Source organism: Macaca thibetana, chromosome 19 (genome assembly GCF_024542745.1).
Source record: "Macaca thibetana thibetana isolate TM-01 chromosome 19, ASM2454274v1, whole genome shotgun sequence".
Lineage (NCBI taxonomy): Eukaryota > Metazoa > Chordata > Mammalia > Primates > Cercopithecidae > Macaca > Macaca thibetana.
The window spans coordinates 19,921,700-19,940,322 of NC_065596.1; the positions used below are offsets into that span (position 1 = coordinate 19,921,700).

Genomic DNA, 18,623 nt, shown 5'->3' on the forward strand with positions numbered 1-18,623 from the left:
GTTTTATCCTGTGACTCAATATGCCTTAATCGTCTGGGAATGCAGCCCAGTAGGTCTCAGCCTTATTTTACCCAGCCCCTACTCAAAATGGAGTCACTGCTTCGAATGCCTCTAACAAGATGACTTGCTCACTAAATGCGGACCCATGAGACAACAAGACCTAAGACTCCAGCCAGGCAAGGTGGCTCACCTCTGGAATCCCAGCACTTTGGGAAGCTGAAGTGGGAGGAGTGATTGAGCCCTGGAGGTCAAGACCAGCCTGGGTAACATAGCAAGACCCCGTCTCTACTTTAAAAAAGAAAAGACACAAGATTCCTGCCCTCACAGGGATCACTGTCTGATGGGACAGACAGACAATAGATTAAAAAGGGTCATTTCAGGGCATGAGGAATGATCAGAATGTTAGGGAAACAGGAGCATAGGAGAGCCGGGTGACACCATTTTAAAATCAACTCCATTTTTTTTTTTTTTTTTTTTTTTTTTTTTTGAGACAGAGTCTGCTTCTGTCACCCAGGCTGTAGTGGAGTGGCGTGATCTCTGCTCACGGCAATCTTCGCCTCCCAGGTTCAAGTGATTCTCCTGCCTCAGCCTCCCAAGTAGCTGGGATTACAGGCACTCACCACCACATCTGGCTAGTTTTTGTATTTTTAGTAGAGATGAGGTTTCGCCATTTTGGCCAGGCAGGTCTCGGACTCCTGACCTCAGGTGATCTGCCCACCTCTGCCTCCCAAAGGGCTGGGATTACAGGCATGAGCCACCACACCCGGCCACAAATCAATTCCATCTTAAAAGTAACAAGGCACATTTGCTGCCAGTCACGACCCAGGGTCATAAGATGTTTACAATTGAGAAAACATCTTACAAATGCCTGGGAGGATGCACTCCTACAACAATGGAAGGTCCAGAGGTCCTGATATCGTGCAGCAATATATGCTTTTACGATCGTTATAGTCGCCGGGCGTGGTGGCTCATGCCTGTAATCCCAGCACTTTGGGAGGCCAAGATGGTCGGATCACCTGAGGTCAGGAATTTGAGACTAGCCTGGCCAACATGGCAAAAACCCAACTCTACTAAAAGTACAAAAATTAGCCAGGCGTGGGGCAGGCGCCTGTAATCCCAGCTACTCCGGAGGCTGAGGCAGGAGAATCACTTGAACCCGGGAGGCGGAGGTTGCAGTGAGCCAACATCACACCACTGCATTCCACTGTGGGCAACAAGAGTGAGACTCTGTTTCAAAAAAAGAAGAAAGGGCCAGGCGCGGTAGCTCACACCTGTAATCCCAGCACTTTGGGAGGCCAAGGAGGGCGGATTGCCTGAGCTCAGGAGATCGAGACCATCCTGGCTAACATGGTGAAACCCCATCTCTACTAAAAATACAAAAAATTAGCCGGGCGTGGTGGCGGGCACCTGTAGTCCCAGTCGGAGGCCAGAAGAATGGCTGAACCGGAGGCGGAGCTTGCAGTGAGCCGAGATCGCGCCACTGCACTCCAGCCTGGGGGAAGATTCCACCACCAAAAAAAAAAAAAAAAAAATGGCGTGCTCACGCCTGTAATCCCAACTTTGGGAGGCCGGTGGATCACAAGGCAGGAGATCGAGACCTTGAAACCCCGTCTCTACAGAAAAAATTAGCCGGGCGCAGGGGCGGGCGCCTGTATCGCGCCACTGAGGCAGGAGAACGTCCAGCGGAGCTGCAGGGAGACGAGATTGCGCCACTGCAGAGCCTGGGCGACAGAGCGAGACTCCGTCTCAAAAAAAAAAAAAAAAAAAAAAAAATTAGCCAGGCACGGTGGTGAAGGTCGGGAGTTCAAGACCAACCCGACCAACATGGATAAACCTCGTCTCTACTAAAAATACAAAATTAGCCAGGTGTGGTGGTGCATGCCTGTAATCCCAGCTACTTGGGAAGCTGAGGCAGGAGAATCACTTGAACCCGGGAGGCAAGGGTTGCAGTGAGTCGAAATTGCACCATTGCACGCCAGCCTGGGCAACAAGAGCGAAACTCTGTCTCTAAATAAATAAATAAAACCTGCTTTGCAAAAGTGGAAGGTTTAACAGACTTTATTTTATTTTATTTTATTTTAGAAGGGGTCTCACTCTGTCACCCAGGCTGGAGTGCAGTGGCACCATCCCGGCTCACTGCAAGCTCCGCCTCCCAGGTTCACGCCATTCCCCTGCCTCAGCCTCCCGAGTAGCTGGGACCACAGGCGCCCGCCACCACGCCTGGCTAATTTTTTGTATTTTTTTAGTAGAGACGGGGTTTCACCGTGTTAGCCAGGATGGTCTTGATCTCCTGACCTCGTGATCTGCCTGTCTCAGCCTCCCAAAGTGCTGGGATTACAGGCTTGAGCCACCGCGCCCGGCCAACAGACTTTAAAAAGAAAGAAAAAGAACCCCTAATATTCTCTGCTCAGCTCATGGAAACATTCTGAAACTGGTCCAATTGTTCCATAGAACGAACACTTATGATTATTTGAATAAACAAAGAAATGGATCCTCCCTAGTCTTAAAACTTGAAACTTCGGTGGCTCAAACCTGTAAAACTTAACATTTGTCTCATCTTGGTCAGGAGATTCCTTCCTCAGGAAACCCCAAACTAAAAAAAAATGACCATACTCGGGAGGCTGAGGCAATGGGAACCCTGAGGAGGAACTCCGGCCACTGCACTCCAGCCTGGGTGACAGAGCAAGATCTTAACATTTGTCTCATGACCATCAGGCAAGGAACTGAAACTCATCAGATCATCATATCCAGACAATGAGAGTCCAGACCCCATCATCCATCAAGATTATTTCCTTAACATCCTCCCTGAATTTGTTTTCTCCCATTCCCCAGCTATGTAAACTCCCCAATTTTAGTTGGTCAGGGAGACATATGGGACTTTACCACCCCTTCTCCTTGATTGCAGCCCCAGGATAAAGCATTCCTCCCTGGCAATCCTTGTTGTCTCAGTGATTGGCTTTCTGTGCAGACGGCAGCAAGACCTAGACCAAACAGCTGGCGTTTTAGTAGCTAATTCGATCTGATGAAATGAGGTGTTGCCCGATTCCAGAATTGCAAAGAAAACCCAATTAAGATCTCTGAACTATATAGGTTGCAGCATTTGTTTTGTTTTGAGATGCAGTCTTACTCTGTTGCCCAGACTGGAGTGCAGTGATGTGATCTCACCTCACCACAACCTCCACCTCCTGAGTTCAAGCAGTTCTCCTGCCTCAGCCTCCCAAGTCGCTGGGGCCACAGGCCTGTGCCACCACACCAGGCTCATTTTTGTATTTTTAGTAGAGATGGGGTTTCACCATGTTGGCCAGGCTGGTCTTGAACTCCTGACCTCAAGTGATTCACCTGCCTCAGCTTCTCAAAGTGCTGGGGTTACAGGTGTGAGCCACTGTGCCTGGCCAAGGTTGCAGCTTTGTCTTTTGACCATGGATAGTGATGGAAAGGGGGCAATTGTAGGTGATGCTTGAGGGGCTTATGGCTGTTGTAACAAATGGCTACCAACTCAGTGTCTGAGAACAACACGCATTTGTTTTATGTATTTATATTTTTTTCTAAGACAGGGTCTTGCTCTGTCACCCAGGGTGGAGTGTGGTGCTGTGATCACAGTGACTGCAGCCTCGAGCTCCCAGGCTCAGAGATCCTCCCCCTTCAGCCTCCTGAGTGGCTGGGACTAAAAGTGCATGCCAGCATGCCCAGCTACATTTTAAATTATTATTTTGAGAGACAGGGTCTTGATAGGTTGCCACGGCTGGTCTAGTACTCCTGGGGTCAAGTGATCCTCCCACCTTGGCCTTCCAAAGTGTTGGGATTATAGACATGAGCCACTGCGTCTGTCTACAACATTCATTATAGTTTTACAGGTCAGAAATAAAAAATGGACTGGGCATGGTGGCTCATCAGCCCTGTAATTCCAGTACTTTGGGAGGCCAAGGTGAGAGGATTGCTTGAGACTAGGAGTTGGAATCTAGTCTGAGGAACATGGTGAGACCCCATCCCTATTAGTCTTTTTTTTTTTTCTATTGAGACAGGGTCTCACTGTCTCACCCAGGCTGGAGTGCAGTGGCACGATCATAGCTTACTGAAGCCTCAACCTCCTGGGCTCAGGCAATCCTCCTGCCTCAGCCTCCAGAGTAGCTGGGACCACCGGCATGTGCCACCATGCCTGCCTAACTTGTATTTTTTGTAGAGATGGTGTCTCACTGTGTTGCCCAGGCTGGTCTCAAACTCCTGAGCTCAAGCAATCCAGCTGCCCCAGCCTCTCAAAGTGCTGGGATTATCAGCGTAAGCCACTGTGCCTGGCATCTATTAAATTTTTAGAAATACTTTTTTTTTTTGAGACAGAGTCTCACTCTGTTGCCAGGCTGGGGTGCAGTGGCACGATCTTGGCTCACTGCAACCTCCACCACCTGGATTCAAGTGATTCTCCTGCCCCAGCCTCCCAATTAGCTGGGACTACAGGTGTGTGCCACCACATCTGGCTAATTTTTTTTTTTTTTTGTATTTTAGTAGAGATGGGGTTTCACCATATTGGCCAGGCTGGTCTCAAATTCCTGACCTCGTGATCTGCCCACCTCAGCCTCTCAAAGTGCTGGGATTACAGGCGTGAGCCACTGAGACCGGCCAATTTTTTTTTTTTTTTTTTTTTTGAGACAGGGTCTTGCTCTTTTGCCCAGGCTGGAGTGCAGTGGTGAGATCATAGCTCACTGCAGCCTTGATCTCCTGGGCTCAAGAGATCCTCCCACCTCAGTCTGATTAGCTGGGAGACTATGAGTACATGACATCACACCTGGCTAACTTATTTTATTAAATTTTATTTTATTTTATTATTATTTTTTTGAGACAGAGTCTCGCTCTATTGCCCAGGCTGAAGTGCAGTGGTGCGATCTCAGCTCACTGCAACCTCTGCCTCCCAGGTTCAAGTGATTCTTCTGCCTCAGCCTCCTGAGTAGCTGGAACTACAGGTGCATGCCACAACGCCTGGCTAATTTTTGTATTTTTTAGTAGAGACAGGGTCTCACCATATTGGTCAGGCTGGTCTCGAACTCCTGACCTCATGATCCTCCCGCCTTTGATTCCCAAAGTGTTGGAATTACAGGCATGAACCCCCATGCCCGGCCTGTTTTATTTTTTTAGAGATGAGGGTCTCACTATGTTGCCCAGGTTGGTCTGGAGCTCTTGGCCTCGAGCAATCCTCCTGCCTTGGCCTCATAAAGTGTTGGGATTACAGGCGTGAGCCACCATGCCTGGCCCATTTTCATTAATTTGATGAAAGATCTTTAATCTTTAAAGATCTTTGAGATTATTAATGTAATTACTCCCACAAAGTTCCTTTGGCTGCGTCAGGCAAAATATTCATGACCTCTGGAGATTGGGACATGGATGTCTTTGAGGGACTGCGGAGTGTTACTCTACCTGCCACAGATGGGGTAGTCAGGGAAGGCTTCTTGGAGGAGGTGACTTTTGACTGGCGACCCAAGTGGAACCCACAGACAAGCCCAAGGCTGTTTCTCTCTCCTTCAGGGCCTGGCTGCCTTCCTTGCCCACTGTTCAGTTAAATCTCCCCAGAGCCACTCATACCTTATGGGTGTCTATCCTCAATGGGGCTGACATCTGGGCAGGTTTTCAGGAAGTGAACCAGCTGGGCGCAGTGGCTCATGCCTGTAATCCCAGCACTTTGGGAGGCTGAGGTGGGCAGATAACTAAGTCAGGAGATCAAGACCATCCTGGCTAACACGGTGAAACCCCGTCTCTACTACAAATACAAAAAATTAGCCGGGCGTGGTGGAGGGCTCCTGTAGTCCCAGCTGCTGGGGAGACTGAGGCAGGAGAATGGCATGAACCCGGGAGGTGGAGCTTGCAGTGAGCCAAGATTGCGCCACTGCACTCCAGCCTGAGCAATAGAGCAAGACTCCATCTCAATAAAAAAAAAAGAAAGAGAAAAAGAAGGAAGTGAATCAACCTAACTGCTAATCTGAATGGATTCTTTTTTTTTTTTTTTTTTTTTTTTTGAGTTGGAGTCTCACTCTGTCACCCAGGCTGGAATGCAGTGACGCGATCTTGGCTCACTACAACCTCCGCCTCCCGGGTTCAAGCGATTCTCCTGCCTCAGTCTCCTGAGTAGCTGGGACTACAGGCAGACACCAACATGCCTGGCTAATTTTTTGTATTATTATTTTTAGTAGAGATGGGGTTTCACTATCTTAGCCAGGCTGGTCTTGAACTCCTGACCTTGTGATCCACCCGCCTTGGCCTCTCAAGTGCTGGGATTACAGGTGTGAGCCACCATGCCTGCCCCTGAATGGACTCTACTGTCCCACTCCAGGTGGAACCTCCAGCCCCCCACCCTGACATCCCCAGGCCCATGATGTCCCCTGGTCTAGCCCTGACAGTATGGCAGTGGGGATTTGTGGTGTCTGTGTCCTTTGGTTTAGGGCTGAGTCCTCGCCGGATCTCATCTAATCGAAGGGAGGAATCTTCATTTCTTTGTATTTTTTTTCCGACGGAGTCTTAGTCACTCTGTCGGCCAGGCTGGAGTGCAATGGCACAATCTTAGTTCACTACAACCTCTGCCTCCCAGGTTCAAGCAATTCTCCTGCCTCAGCATCCCGAGTAGCTGGGATTATAGGCACCCGCCACCACGCCTGCCTAATTTTTGTATTTTCAGTAGAGACACGGTTTCACTGTGGTGGCCAGGCTGGCCTTGAACTCCTGACCTCAAGTGATCCACCTGCCTCAGCCTCCCAAAGTACTGAGATTACAGGCATGAGCCACCATACCCAGCTGGAGTTTTCATTTTAACTATGATTTCTTTGTTTTTATTTTGAGACAGAGTCTCACTCTGTTGCCCAGGCTGGAGTGCAGTAGCGCAATCTCAGCTCACTGCAACCCCCGACTCCCAGATTCAAGCAATTCTCCTGCCTCACCCTCCTGAATAGCTCGCATTATGGGCATGCGCCACAACGCCCAGCTAATTTCTGTATTTTTAGTAGAGATGGGGTTTCACCATGTTGGTCAGGCTGGTCTTGAACTCCTGACCTCATGATCTGCCTGCCTCGGCCTCCCAAAGTGCTGGGATTACTGGCGTGAACCGCCAGGCCCGGCCTCAACTATGATTTTTTTTTTTTTAAACAAGGTCTTGCTCTGTTGCCCAGGCATGAAGGCAATGGTATGATCACAGCTCACTGCAGCCTTAACCTCCTGGACTCAAGCGATCCTCCCACCTCAGCCTCCCAAGCAGTTGGGACTGTGGGTGTGCCACATCACACCTGGCTAATTTATTTTATATTAATTTGTCAGAGATGGGGTCTCACTGTGTGGCCCGGGCTGGTGTCGAGCTCCTACCTCAGGCCACCCTCCCACCTTGGCTTCCTGATAACTGGGATGACAGGTGCGATCCACGGTGCCCAGCCCAACAATAATTCTTTTCTAATTAAACAATAAAAAAGATCTCACAGTGATGGTTCAGTAAGCCCCGCACTGTGGTAAAGGAGAGAGTAGTACATCTCCATTTCTCAGCTAGAGAAACTGAGGCTCAAAGGAAAAAGCTGGTCATCTGAGGTTGCCCAGCAGCTGAGCAGCAGCAAAGCAAGGACTCCAGCCCAGCCTGGGCAGAGCCCATCCACCCTCCAACAGGTGTCCCGGGGCTTAGGGTGGCGAGGACCCAGGTCGTGTCTGGAGGCAGCGGGAAGCCCTCACTACTTGCCCGGGCTCATCGGGGTAGTGGCGGGGAGACTCCAGTCACTCAGCTCCCCGTAGTCTGTGAGGTCCTGAGCCGCCACTTGGACGCAGTACCTGGCTCGGGGCCGCACAGCCCTGAGGATGAAGGACGTGGCTTCAATGGGCCCCACCTGAGGGAAGAGAGAGCGTCAGGTCACTAGAACGAGAAGATGGAGAGGGGCCACTGTGCACAGAACCACACCACAGACCCCGCAGTCCTCCCTGCCCGCTGCAGGCTCCAATCCAGGACGCTGGCCCCAGCTGTACGGCCCCACCCCAAATAGCATCATGGGTTCCTCCCAATCCCAGCCTCTGTCTGTTTGGCCCCCAGAGCCACTTCTCTCACGAATCCTTCCTGGACCACACCAGCCCCTGCGGATGTCCCACCCATGAGGGTCTTTGTTCATCAGGACACCCCGATCCCTAGAATCCTCTTCTTTCTCCTCCTCGGAACTCAACTAGGATCTATGGGCTAGGACCCCATACCTCCCTTTACCCCTGGTCCCACTATATTAACTATGTTTTTTGTTTTGTTTTGTTTTGTTTTGAGACAGTCTTATTCTGTCGCCCAGGCTGGAGTGCAGTGGGGCAATCTTGGTTTACTGCAACCTCTGCTTCCGGGCTCCAGCAATCCTCTCACGTCAGCCTCCCAGGTAGCTGGGATTACAGGTGCCCGCCGCCAAGCCTGGCTAATTTTTGTTTGTTTGTTTTGAGGCAGTCTCGCTCTGTCACCCAGGCTGGAGAACAGTGGCGCAATCTCAGCTTACTGCAAGCTCTGCCTCCCAGGTTCAAGTGATTCTCCTGCCTCAGCCCCTTGAGTAGCTAGGATTACAGGTGCCCACCACCACACCCGGCTAATTTTTGTATTTTTAGAGTAAAGGTGGGATTTCACCATGTTGGTCAGGCTGGTCTCAAATTCCTGACCTCGTGATCCACCTGCCTCAGCCTCCCAAAGTACTAGGATTACAGGCATAAGCCACCGCGCCCAGCCCTTTTTTTTTGAGACGGAGTCTTGCTCTGCTGCCCAGGCTGGAGTGCAGTGGCGCGATCTCGGCTCACTGCAACCTCTGCCTCCCGGGTTCACACCATTCTCTTGCCTCAGCCTCCGGAGTAGCTGGAACTACAGGCGCCCACCACCACGCCTGGCGAATTCTTCATATTTTTAGTAAAGACGGGGTTTCACCGTGTTAGCCAGGATGGTTTCAATCTCCTGACCTCGTGATCTGCCCGCATCAGCCTCCCAAAGTTCTGGGATTACAGGCATGAGCCACCATGCCTGGCCAACTTTTGTATTTTTAATACAGACAGGGTTTCACTTGACCTCCAGTGATCTGCTTGCCTTGGCCTCCTAAAGTGCTGGAATTCCAGGCATGAGCCACCACACCCAGCCTAACCATGCTTTTTATTTTATTTAATTTATTTAAGTTGGTAGACAGAGTCTCTCTCTGTCGCCCAGGCTGGAAGGCAGTGGTGCCAACACGGCTCACGGCAGCCTCAATCTTCCAGGCCCAAGTGATCTTCCCACTTCAGCCTCCTGAGTAACTGGGGGCACAGGTGTGTGTCACCACACCTAACTAATGTTTAAATTTTTTGTAGAAATGGGAGTCTCACTATGTTGCCCAGGCTGGTCTCCAACTCCTGGACTCAAGCAGTCCTCCCACCTTGGCCTCTCAAAGTGCTGGGATTGCAGGTGTGAGCCACCCTGCCCGGCCAGAGTTGTCCACTTTAAAATGGTTAATTTGGCCAGATGAAGGCCTCACACCTGTAGTCCCAGCACTTCGGGAGGCCCAGGCAGGCAGATCACCTGAACTCATTGGTTTGAGACCAGCCTGGGCAACATGGCAAAATCTCATCTCTTCTGAAAATATAAAAATTAGGTGGGTGTGGTGGCCTGTAGTCCCAGTTATTCAGGAGGCTGAGGCAGGAGAATCATTTGAACCTGGGAGGTGGAGGTTGCAGCGAGCTGAGATCGCGCCACTGCACTCCAGCCTGGGTGACAGAACGAGACCTTGTCTCAATCAATCAATCCATCAATAAAGTGAACAATTCGGTGGCTCACGCTTGTAATCCCAGCACTTTGGGAGTCCGAGGCAGGCAGATCACCTGAGAGCAGAAGTTTGAGACCAGCCTGGCCAACATGGTGAAACCCCATCTCTACTAAAAATACAAAAGTTAGCCGGGCGTGGTGGCACGTGCCTGTGATCCCAGCTACTGCGGACGCTGAGGCAGGAGCATCGCTTGAACCTGGGAGGCAGAGTTTGCAGTGAGCCGAGATTGTGCCACTGCCTGGGCGACAGAGCGAGACTCTGTCTCAAAACAATAACAAGAACAACAACAACAAAAGCGGGTGTGCAACTGCTTGTGCGAGCCCCTGCTTTCCATCTGTTTAGTCAGAGGCCCAGGAATCAGATTGCCGGACTGCTTTTTTTTTTTTTTGAAACGGAGTCTCGCTCTGTTGCCCAGGTTGGAGTGCAATGGCTGGATCTCAGCTCACTGCAAGCTCCGCCTCCCGTGTTTACGCCATTCTCCTGCCTCAGGCGCCCGCCACCACGCCCGGCTAGTTTTTTTTTTAGTTTTTTTTTGTATTTTTTTTGTATTTATTTAGGGGTTTCACCGTGTTAGCCAGGATGGTCTCGATCTCCTGACCTCGTGATCCGCCCGTCTCAGCCTCCCAAAGTGCTGGGATTACAGGCGTGAGCCACCGCACCGGCCTGGACTGCCCTTATTTAATGCACCTGGAATCCGAAGCGCTACGCGAGAGCCCAGCACACCTGGTGGTCTTGGTAGAAGCCATTCCCTCTGCGGGGCACCGCGCTTCCCGGCCTCCCCCTCATCCTCCTCACCTGGTGGAAGCGGGCAGCTCCCTGACGCTTGTAACGGATCCAGTACTTGAGTGAGAAGATCTCCGGGAAGGGCCAGGACCTGGGAGGTTCCCACTGCACCTGGAGCTGGCGCTCAGCCAGGGGGCTTAGGCGCACGCCTTCTGGGGGGTCGGGCTTGACTGACGGACAAGCAAGAAGCAGCGTTAGGGGACAATAAGTCCAGTCATTCATTCACTCACTCATTCATTCAACCAACCAACATATTATATATATATTTGGTTTGGTTGTTTTTTGTTTTTGAAACGGAGTCTCACTCTGTCACCCAGGCTGGAGTGCAGTGGCACGATCTCAGCTCACTGCAACCTCTGGCTCCCACGTTCAGGCAATTCTCCTGCCTCAGCCTCCCAAGTAGCTGTAAGCCACCATGCCTGACTCAACCAACAAATATTTATTTATTTATTTATTTATTTATTTTTGTGACAGAGTCTCGCTCTGTCGCCCAGGCTGGAGTGCAGTGGCCGGATCACAGCTCACTGCAAGCTCCGCCTCCCGGGTTCACGCCATTCTCCTGCCTCAGCCTCCCGAGTAGCTGGGACTACAGGCGCCCGCCACCTCGCCCGGCTAGTTTTTTGTATTTTTTAGTAGAGACGGGGTTTCACCGGGTTAGCCAGGATGGTCTCGATCTCCTGACCTTGTGATCCGCCCATCTCGCCTCCCAAAGTGCTGGGATTACAGGCGTGAGCCACCGCGCCCGGCCAACAAATATTTATTGAGAAACTGTGTGCCTGGGGCTGCCACAGAGGGGACACAGCAGTGACCTTAACTGACCTACCCCTGTCCTCATGGAACTCGTAATCCCTCAGAGGGAAGGCAGGAAATGAGAAATCCGTAGTCACACAGAATAGAGGAGAAAGCTGGGGAGTGCAAGAACGGCAGTGGCTGCATTTTTTATTTTGTGTTGTTTTTTCAGATGGAGTCTCGCTCTCTCGCCCAGGCTGGAGTGCAGTGGCACGCTCTCAGCTCACTGCAAGCTCCGCCTCCCGGGTTCAAGTGATTCTCGTGCCTCAGCCCCCTGAGTAGCTGGGATTATAGGCACCTGCCACCACGCCCAGCTAATTCTTATATTTTTAGTACAGGCAGGGTTTCACCATATTGGCCAGGACTGGTCTCAAACGACCTCAGGTGATCTGCCTGCCTCGGCCTCCCAAAGTGCTGGGATTACAAGTGTGAGCCCCCGCGCCTAGCCAGGGCTTGCAATTTGTAATAATCTACTCAGGAGAGGCCTCACTGAGGAGGTGATGTAGGCACAGAGACCCGAAGGAGGTGAGGGAATAAGTCATGGGGACAGGTGTTCCACGTAGAGGACACTGCCCATGCAGAGGCCCTGGGGCAGAACCGTTCCTGGCATGTTGGAACATCGAGAAAGCCCATGTGGCTAGAGAAGAGTGAGCAAGGGGGAGACAGGGAGGAGGGGAGGGCATGGAGGAGACAGGGCAGGTTGTCCAGGGTTTGGTGAGCAGTAGGAAGGACTTGGGCTTTGACCCCAAGGCGGGTGGGAGCCATGGAGGACTGTAGGCAGAGGGGCGGGCCCTGACGCAGGTGCTCTCAGGCGCCCTCTGGTGGCTGCTGTGGGAAGGACAGACTGTGGGGCCAGGGCTCAGGAGGGAGGGGACTGGGCTGTCAATGATGGGGGTGCTCCACGTACTGGTAGAGGAGGAGGAAGAAGGAGTCAGATTTTTGCTGAAGTGTGAAGGTGCAGCCGCAGGACTGGAGGACAGGTGGGAAGTGAGGTGGGGTGGGGGGAGCTGGAAGGAGACGGCAGCTCCGCCCCCACGCCCAGGGCCGCCCGCACTCACTGATGTGCTCCGCTATGAAAGGCACGAAGCTGCTGCTGGAGCCCCAGGGGTGGACGGCAGTGACATTGAGCACGTAGGGCGCCATGGAGAACAGCCGAACATCCGCGATGGTGCAGCTGGTGGACGCTGGCGTCTGCTGCAGGCAGGGCCAGCTGTGGCCCCGGGCAGCCATGCCGAACCTGCACAGGGTGGGGCTCGCTGAGCGTCTCGGGGAGCGCCTGTGGCCTCAGCACCTCCTGCTGCCGGGCCTGACCCGGGACCCCAAGGAGAGGCAGGAACAGGAAAGGGCAGCGGATGGGCATCCCAGGGTGGGGTCCTGGTGGTGGCCGTGCCACCCTCCTGGGAGCGGGGCATGGGCCCCAACATCACAGTGCCCCTGATGGCTCAGGTCGGGGATTACAACCCAAGCTAGATACTAGGGTCCCGTATTCTAAAGGTTTCTGGGATGTCAGCATTCATTCATTCATTCATTCATTCATTCATTCATCCATCCATCCATCCGTTCATTCATTCTTTCATCCGTTCATTCATTCATTCACGACAGGGTCTCCCTCTGGCGCCCAGGCTGGAGTGCAGTGGCAGGATCCTAGCTCATTATAGCCTTGAACTCCTAACTCAAGGGATCTTCTCTGTCTCAGCCTCCAGAGCGGTTGGGACTACAGGTGCCTCATTACCACTCCTGGCTAATTTTTACATTTTTTTACTACAGACAGGTGTCTCAGTATGTTGCCCAGGCTGGTCTCTAACTTCTGGGCTCAAGTGATCCTCCCACCTCGGCCTCCCAAGTAACTGGGACTACAGATGTGTGCCACTACATCCAGCTAATTTTTTTGATTTTAAGTACAGACAGGATATTGCTATGTTGCCCAGGCTGATCTCAAACTCCTGGACTCAAGTGATCCTCTCACCTCAGCCTCCAGAGTAGCTGGGACTACAGGCAGGTACCAACATACCCAGCTAATTTTTTTTCTTTTTCTTTTCTTTTGAGACGGAGTCTCATTCTGTCACCAGGCTGGAGTGCAGTGGCACGATCTTGGCTCACTGCAACCTCCACCTCCTGTGTCAAGTGATTGTCCTGCCTGCCCCAGCCTCCCGAGTAGCTGGGACTACAGGCGCCCGCCACCACACCTGGCTATTTTTTTTGTTTTTTTTTTTTTTTTTTTTTTTTTTTTGAGACGGAGTCTTGCTCTGTCGCCCAGGCTGGGGTGCAGTGGCCAGATCTCAGCTCACTGCAAGCTCCACCTCCCGGGTTTACGCCATTCTCCTGCCTCAGCCTCCTGAGTAGCTGGGACTACAGGCGCCCGCCACCTCGCCCGGCTAGTTTTTTGTATTTTTTAGTAGAGATGGGGTTTCACCGTGTTAGCCAGGATGGTCTCGATCTCCTGACCTCGTGATCCACCCGTCTCGGCCTCCCAAAGTGCTGGGATTACAGGCTTGAGCCACCGCGCCCGGCCTTTTTTTGTATTTTTAGTAGAGACAGGGTTTCACCATGTTAGCCAGGATAGTCTCCATCTCCAGACCTCGTGATCCACCCACCTCGGCCTCCCAAAGTTGTGGGATCACAGGCATGAGCCACCATGCCCAGCTAATTTTAAAAATTGTTTGTAGAGACAGGATCTCACTATTTTGCCCAAGCTGGCCTCAAACTCCTGACCTCAAGTGATCCTCCCATACCAGCCTCCCAAAGTGCTGGGATTATAGGCATGTGCCACGGTGCCCAACCCAGGAAGTATTTTATTTTATTTTTTTTGAGATGGAATCTCGCTCTGTTGCCCAGGCTGGAGTGCAATGGCGCCATCTCAGCTCACTGCTACCTCTGCCTCCTGCGTTCAAGCAATTCTCCTGCCTCAGCCTCTGGAGTAGCTGGGATTGCAGGCATAAGCCGCTGCACCTGACCAATTTTTAAAATTTTTCGTAGAGATAGTGTCTCACTATGTTGCCCAAGCTGGTTTGAAACACCTGACCTCAAGCAATCCGCCCTCCTCAGCCTCCCAAAGCGCTGGGAGTACAGGCATGCACCACAGTGCCTGGCCCTGAAAGTATATTTCTATTTGGCAGGGCTGCCCTAGAATTCCATCGGCCTGGGGTTCAGGATGTCTGGGTCTCCAGTTCTCCTGACCCCAGGGCTCTCAGGGCCAGAGTTCTAGGCTCTCCAGGAAGTCCAGTGTCCCTGAGGCCCCCTTCCAGGCTCTCCGACCTGTACGTGGCAATGAAGGACACGGGGCTGGTGGAGTTTGGAGCAGGTGGTAGGGTCCAGGAGCAATCCACAGCGATCGGGTACCGAGGGGCTCGGCACTGCACCCGGGGCAATGTCAGAGCTGCTGGGGGCCCTGCAGGGAGACAGAAAGAGTGAGCTTCTGGTTTACCCCCAGATTGTCACAGCCCTCCTGTGCGCTGGGCTCCTGCCACGTTGCCAGCCAGTGCCAGGCACATGGTAGGTGCCTATTAAAGGCTTGTGGAATAAATAGGTACATGGACGAAAGGCGTCTGTCATCTTTTATCCCCAATGCAGTGCATCAAAGTGAGAACTATTAGCCCATTTTCCAGATAGGGAAGCTGAGGTTTAAGCATCTACAGAGAGGAACTTGGGTAAAAGGGAGAGGTTTTACTGTGTTCTCTCTTTTGTAATTTTTTTTTTTTTTTTTTTTGAGACGGAGTCTTGCTGTGTCACCCAGGCTGGAGTGCAGTGGCCGGATCTCAGCTCACTGCAAGCTCCGCCTCCCGGGTTCACGTCATTCTCCTGCCTCAGCCTCCCGAGTAGCTGGGACTACAGGCGCCCGCCACCTCGCCCGGCTAGTTTTTTGTATTTTTTAGTAGAGACGGGGTTTCACCGTGTTAGCCAGGATGGTCTCGATCTCCTGACCTCGTGATCCGCCCGTCTCAGCCTCCCAAAGTGCTGGGATTACAGGCTTGTACTGCCATGCTAGGCTAATTTTTGTATTTTTAGTAGAGATGGAGTTTCACCATGTTGGCCAGGCTGGTCTCAAACTTCTGACCTCAGGTGATCCACCTGCCTTGGTCTCCCAAAGTGCTGGGATTACAGGTGTGAGCCACCAAACCCAGCCTATAAATTATTATTATTATTATTATTATTATGTTGGAGACAAGGTATCCCACTCTATCACCCAGGCTGGAGTGCAGTGGCACAATCACAGCTCACTGCAGCCTCTAATTCCTGGGCTCAAGCGATCCTCCCACCTCAGCCTCCCAAGTAGCTGGGACTACAGGCACGTGCCACCACATCTAGCTAATTTTTAAATTTTTTGTACAGATTGGTGGGGGCCGGTCTCACTATGTTGCCCAGGCTGGTCTCGAATTCCTGGCCTCACGTGATCCTCACGCCTTGGCCTCCCAAAGTGCTGGAATTACAGGCATGAGCCACCATGCCCTGCTGTAACCATTTTGTCTTCAAGGACATGGAAATGTTCTCTAGTGCAAAATGAATGTCGGCCGGGCGCGGTGGCTCACATCTGTAATCCCAGCACTTTGGGAGCCCGAGGAGGGTGGATCACCTGAGGTCAGGAGTTGGAGACCAGCCTGGCCAACATGGTAAAACCCTGTCTCTACTAAAAATACAAAAAGTAGCCGGGTGTGGTGGCAGGCGCCTGTAGTCTCAGCTACTCGAGAGACTGAGGAAGGAGAATCTCGCTTGAGCCCAGGAGGTGGAGGTTGCAGTGAGCCGAGATGGTGCCACTGTACTCCAGCCTGGGCAACAGAGACTCCGTCTCAAAAAACAGAAACCTGGTCGGGTGCGGTGGCTCAAGTGGGTAATCCCAGCGCTTTGGGAGGCTAAGGCAGGTGGATCATGAGGTCAGGAGATCGAGACCATCCTGGCTAACACGGTGAAACCCCGTCTCTACTAAAAATGCAAAAAATTAGCCAGGCGTGGCGGCGGGCACCTGTAGTCCCAGCTACTCGGGAGACTGAGGGAGGAGAATCTCGCTTGAGCCCAGGAGGTGGAGGTTGCAGTGAGCCGAGATGGTGCCACTGCACTCCAGCCTGGGCAACAGAGACTCCGTCTCAAAAAACAGAAACCAAAAGAAACAAAATGAATGACTATGACTTGAATTCGTACTTATGTCTGTGCAGCTCTATGGATACCTCTAAGCTGTGACTGCCAGTCCCTATCACCCACAAGGTGACATGCTTCCACCCCTAATGTGGCACTGCCTCTCTGTGCCTCAGTTCCTCCATCTGTACAATGGGAGGGTAACCCCATCCCACCAGTGGGCACACAGGAGGCCTGTGAGTTCCCACCTCAGACATGATCCGAGGCTAGTCCGCGCGTCATGTCCGTCTGCCTGGGTCCCCCAGGCCCCCCAGGGACCCCACATACCTTTCCTTCCACTGCAGGGCAGGCAGCCAGCCCAGAGGACAAGGGCCAGGAGAAGCTGCGAGGTCATGGCTGCGGCCAGCTCTGCTCTCAGGAGTGGGGGTGGGAACGTCATGGGAGACTTGAGAGGGGAGGTGGTGAGGACTTGGGACCTGCCCAGGGGAAAGCCCAGTCCAGGGTCAAGGACCCCCTTCGACTTCCTTCAGGTCTGACTCACTGGCCGGGCTCCTAGGGAGATGAATTAGGGTGCGGAGGAGCCCCAGCCCCCTGGGGAGTGCAGGCCACCCCTGCGCGGAAGGCCCCGAGGGTGGGGGCAGGGGGAGGAGGCTGTGAAAGGGAGAAGTGGAGACCTGCTGGTTTTTCCCAGCACAGCGTGTCCTGCTGGCCTTCCTTCCGCTGCCCTGCAGTCGGGGAAACCCCGGGCAGGCAGGCAGGGGCTCGGGGACATGGAGGGAGACAGAGGCAGACACTGGAGAGAGAGGCAGAGAGACAGAGAAGACAGGAGGAGGACACTGAGCTAGAGGGACGGGGAGATGACAGAGACAGACACAGAGAGAGACAGATGAGAGGCAAGAGACAGATGAGAGGAGGACACAGAGGTAGAGGGATAGAGAGACAGGGAGATGACAGAGACAGAGACACAGAGATGAGAGAGGCAGAGAGACAGAGATGAGGGGAGGACGCAGAGAGAGAGAGACAGGGAGATGATGGAAACAGAAAGAGACACACAGAGAGCAGACAGAGGAAGAGAGACAGAGGGACAGAGATAAGCGAGGAAGACAGAGAGATGAGAGACAGAGATAAGCGAGGAAGACAGAGAGACAGAGATGAGAAGAGTCAGAGACAGAGAGACAGAGATGAGAGAGTAGGATGGACAGAGATAGAGAGATGGTGGGGTGCAGTGGCTCACGGCTGTAATCCCAGCACCTTGGGAGGCTGAGGCAGATGGATCACCTGAGGTTGGGAGTTCGAGACCAGCCTGACCAACATGGTGAAACCCTGTCTCTACTAAAAATACAAAAATTAGCTGGGCGTGGTGGCGGGTGCCTGTAATCTCAGCTACTCTGGAGGCTGAGGAAGGAGAATCACTTGAACCTGGGAGGCCGAGGTTGCAGTACACCAAGATTACACCACTGCACTCCGGCCTGGGTGACACAGCAAGACTCCGTCTCAAAAACAACAACAACAAAAAAGATAGACTGATGGCGAGATGACAGAGACAGAGAAAGAGAGACAGAAACAAGAGAGGAAGGCAGAAATAGAGATACGGGGAGATGAGACACAGAGAGAGAGAGAGAAGAGAAGAAGACAGAGGGCCGGGCGCGGTGGCTCATGCCTCTAATCCCAGCACTTTGGGAGGCTGAGGCGGGCGGATCACAAGGTCAGAAGTTTGAGACCAGCCTGGCCAATATGGTGAAACCTCGTCTCTACTAAAAATACAAAAATCAGCTGGGCATGGTTGTGCACACCTCTAATCCCAGCTACTTGGGATGCTAAGGCAGAAGAATCGCTTGAACCTGGGAGGCGGAGGTTGCAGTGAGCTGAGGTCGCGCCACTGCACTCCAGCCTGGGAGACAGAGTGAGGCTCTGTGTCAAAGAAAAAGAAGACAGAGATAGAAAGAGCCAGAGAGATGGGAGATGGGGAGATGAGAGAGAGAGCAAAAGAGACACAGAGAGACAAGAGGTAAGAGAGGAGAAAGACACAAAGGTAGAGGGAGACAGAGATGGAGACCAAGACATAGAGACAGAGACATGGAGGTTGGGCACAGTGGCTCACGCCTGTAATCCCAGCACTTTGGGAGGCCAAGATGGGTGGATCACCTGAGGTCAGGAGTTCGAGACCAGCCTGACCAACATGTGAAACCCCGTCTCTACTAAAAATATAAAAATCGGATGGGCGTG

At 52.5% G+C, this 18,623-nt stretch overlaps 3 protein-coding genes across 3 annotated transcripts in view; 1 reads left to right on the forward strand and 2 right to left on the reverse strand.

Moving 5' to 3' along the window:
* SIRT6 (sirtuin 6) overlaps positions 1-18,623 on the forward strand; it is a 286,565-nt gene that overhangs the window by 214,495 nt on the left and 53,447 nt on the right. The window lies entirely within an intron of this gene.
* FSD1 (fibronectin type III and SPRY domain containing 1) overlaps positions 1-18,623 on the reverse strand; it is a 293,078-nt gene that overhangs the window by 76,072 nt on the left and 198,383 nt on the right. The window lies entirely within an intron of this gene.
* On the reverse strand, positions 7,254-17,034 carry EBI3 (Epstein-Barr virus induced 3). The gene is made up of 5 exons (XM_050770733.1): positions 16,725-17,034; positions 14,586-14,718; positions 12,389-12,567; positions 10,554-10,711; positions 7,254-7,841 (listed from the first exon to the last, which is right to left on the reverse strand). Exons 1-5 carry the CDS (start codon positions 16,834-16,836, stop codon positions 7,689-7,691), a joined length of 735 nt encoding a protein of 244 aa, XP_050626690.1. The 5' UTR covers positions 16,837-17,034; the 3' UTR covers positions 7,254-7,688.

Excerpts from the sequence above, each read along its gene's own strand:
- EBI3 (XM_050770733.1), bottom strand. The coding sequence starts at position 16,836 with ATGACGTTCCCACCCCCACTCCTGAGAGCAGAGCTGGCCGCAGCCATG. Across the intron at positions 12,568-14,585 it reads TCCTTCATTGCCACGTACAG|GTTCGGCATGGCTGCCCGGG; the intron begins GTCGGAGAGCCT and ends CACCCTGTGCAG. Across the intron at positions 7,842-10,553 it reads GAGCTGCCCGCTTCCACCAG|GTGGGGCCCATTGAAGCCAC; the intron begins GTGAGGAGGATG and ends CTCTTCCCTCAG.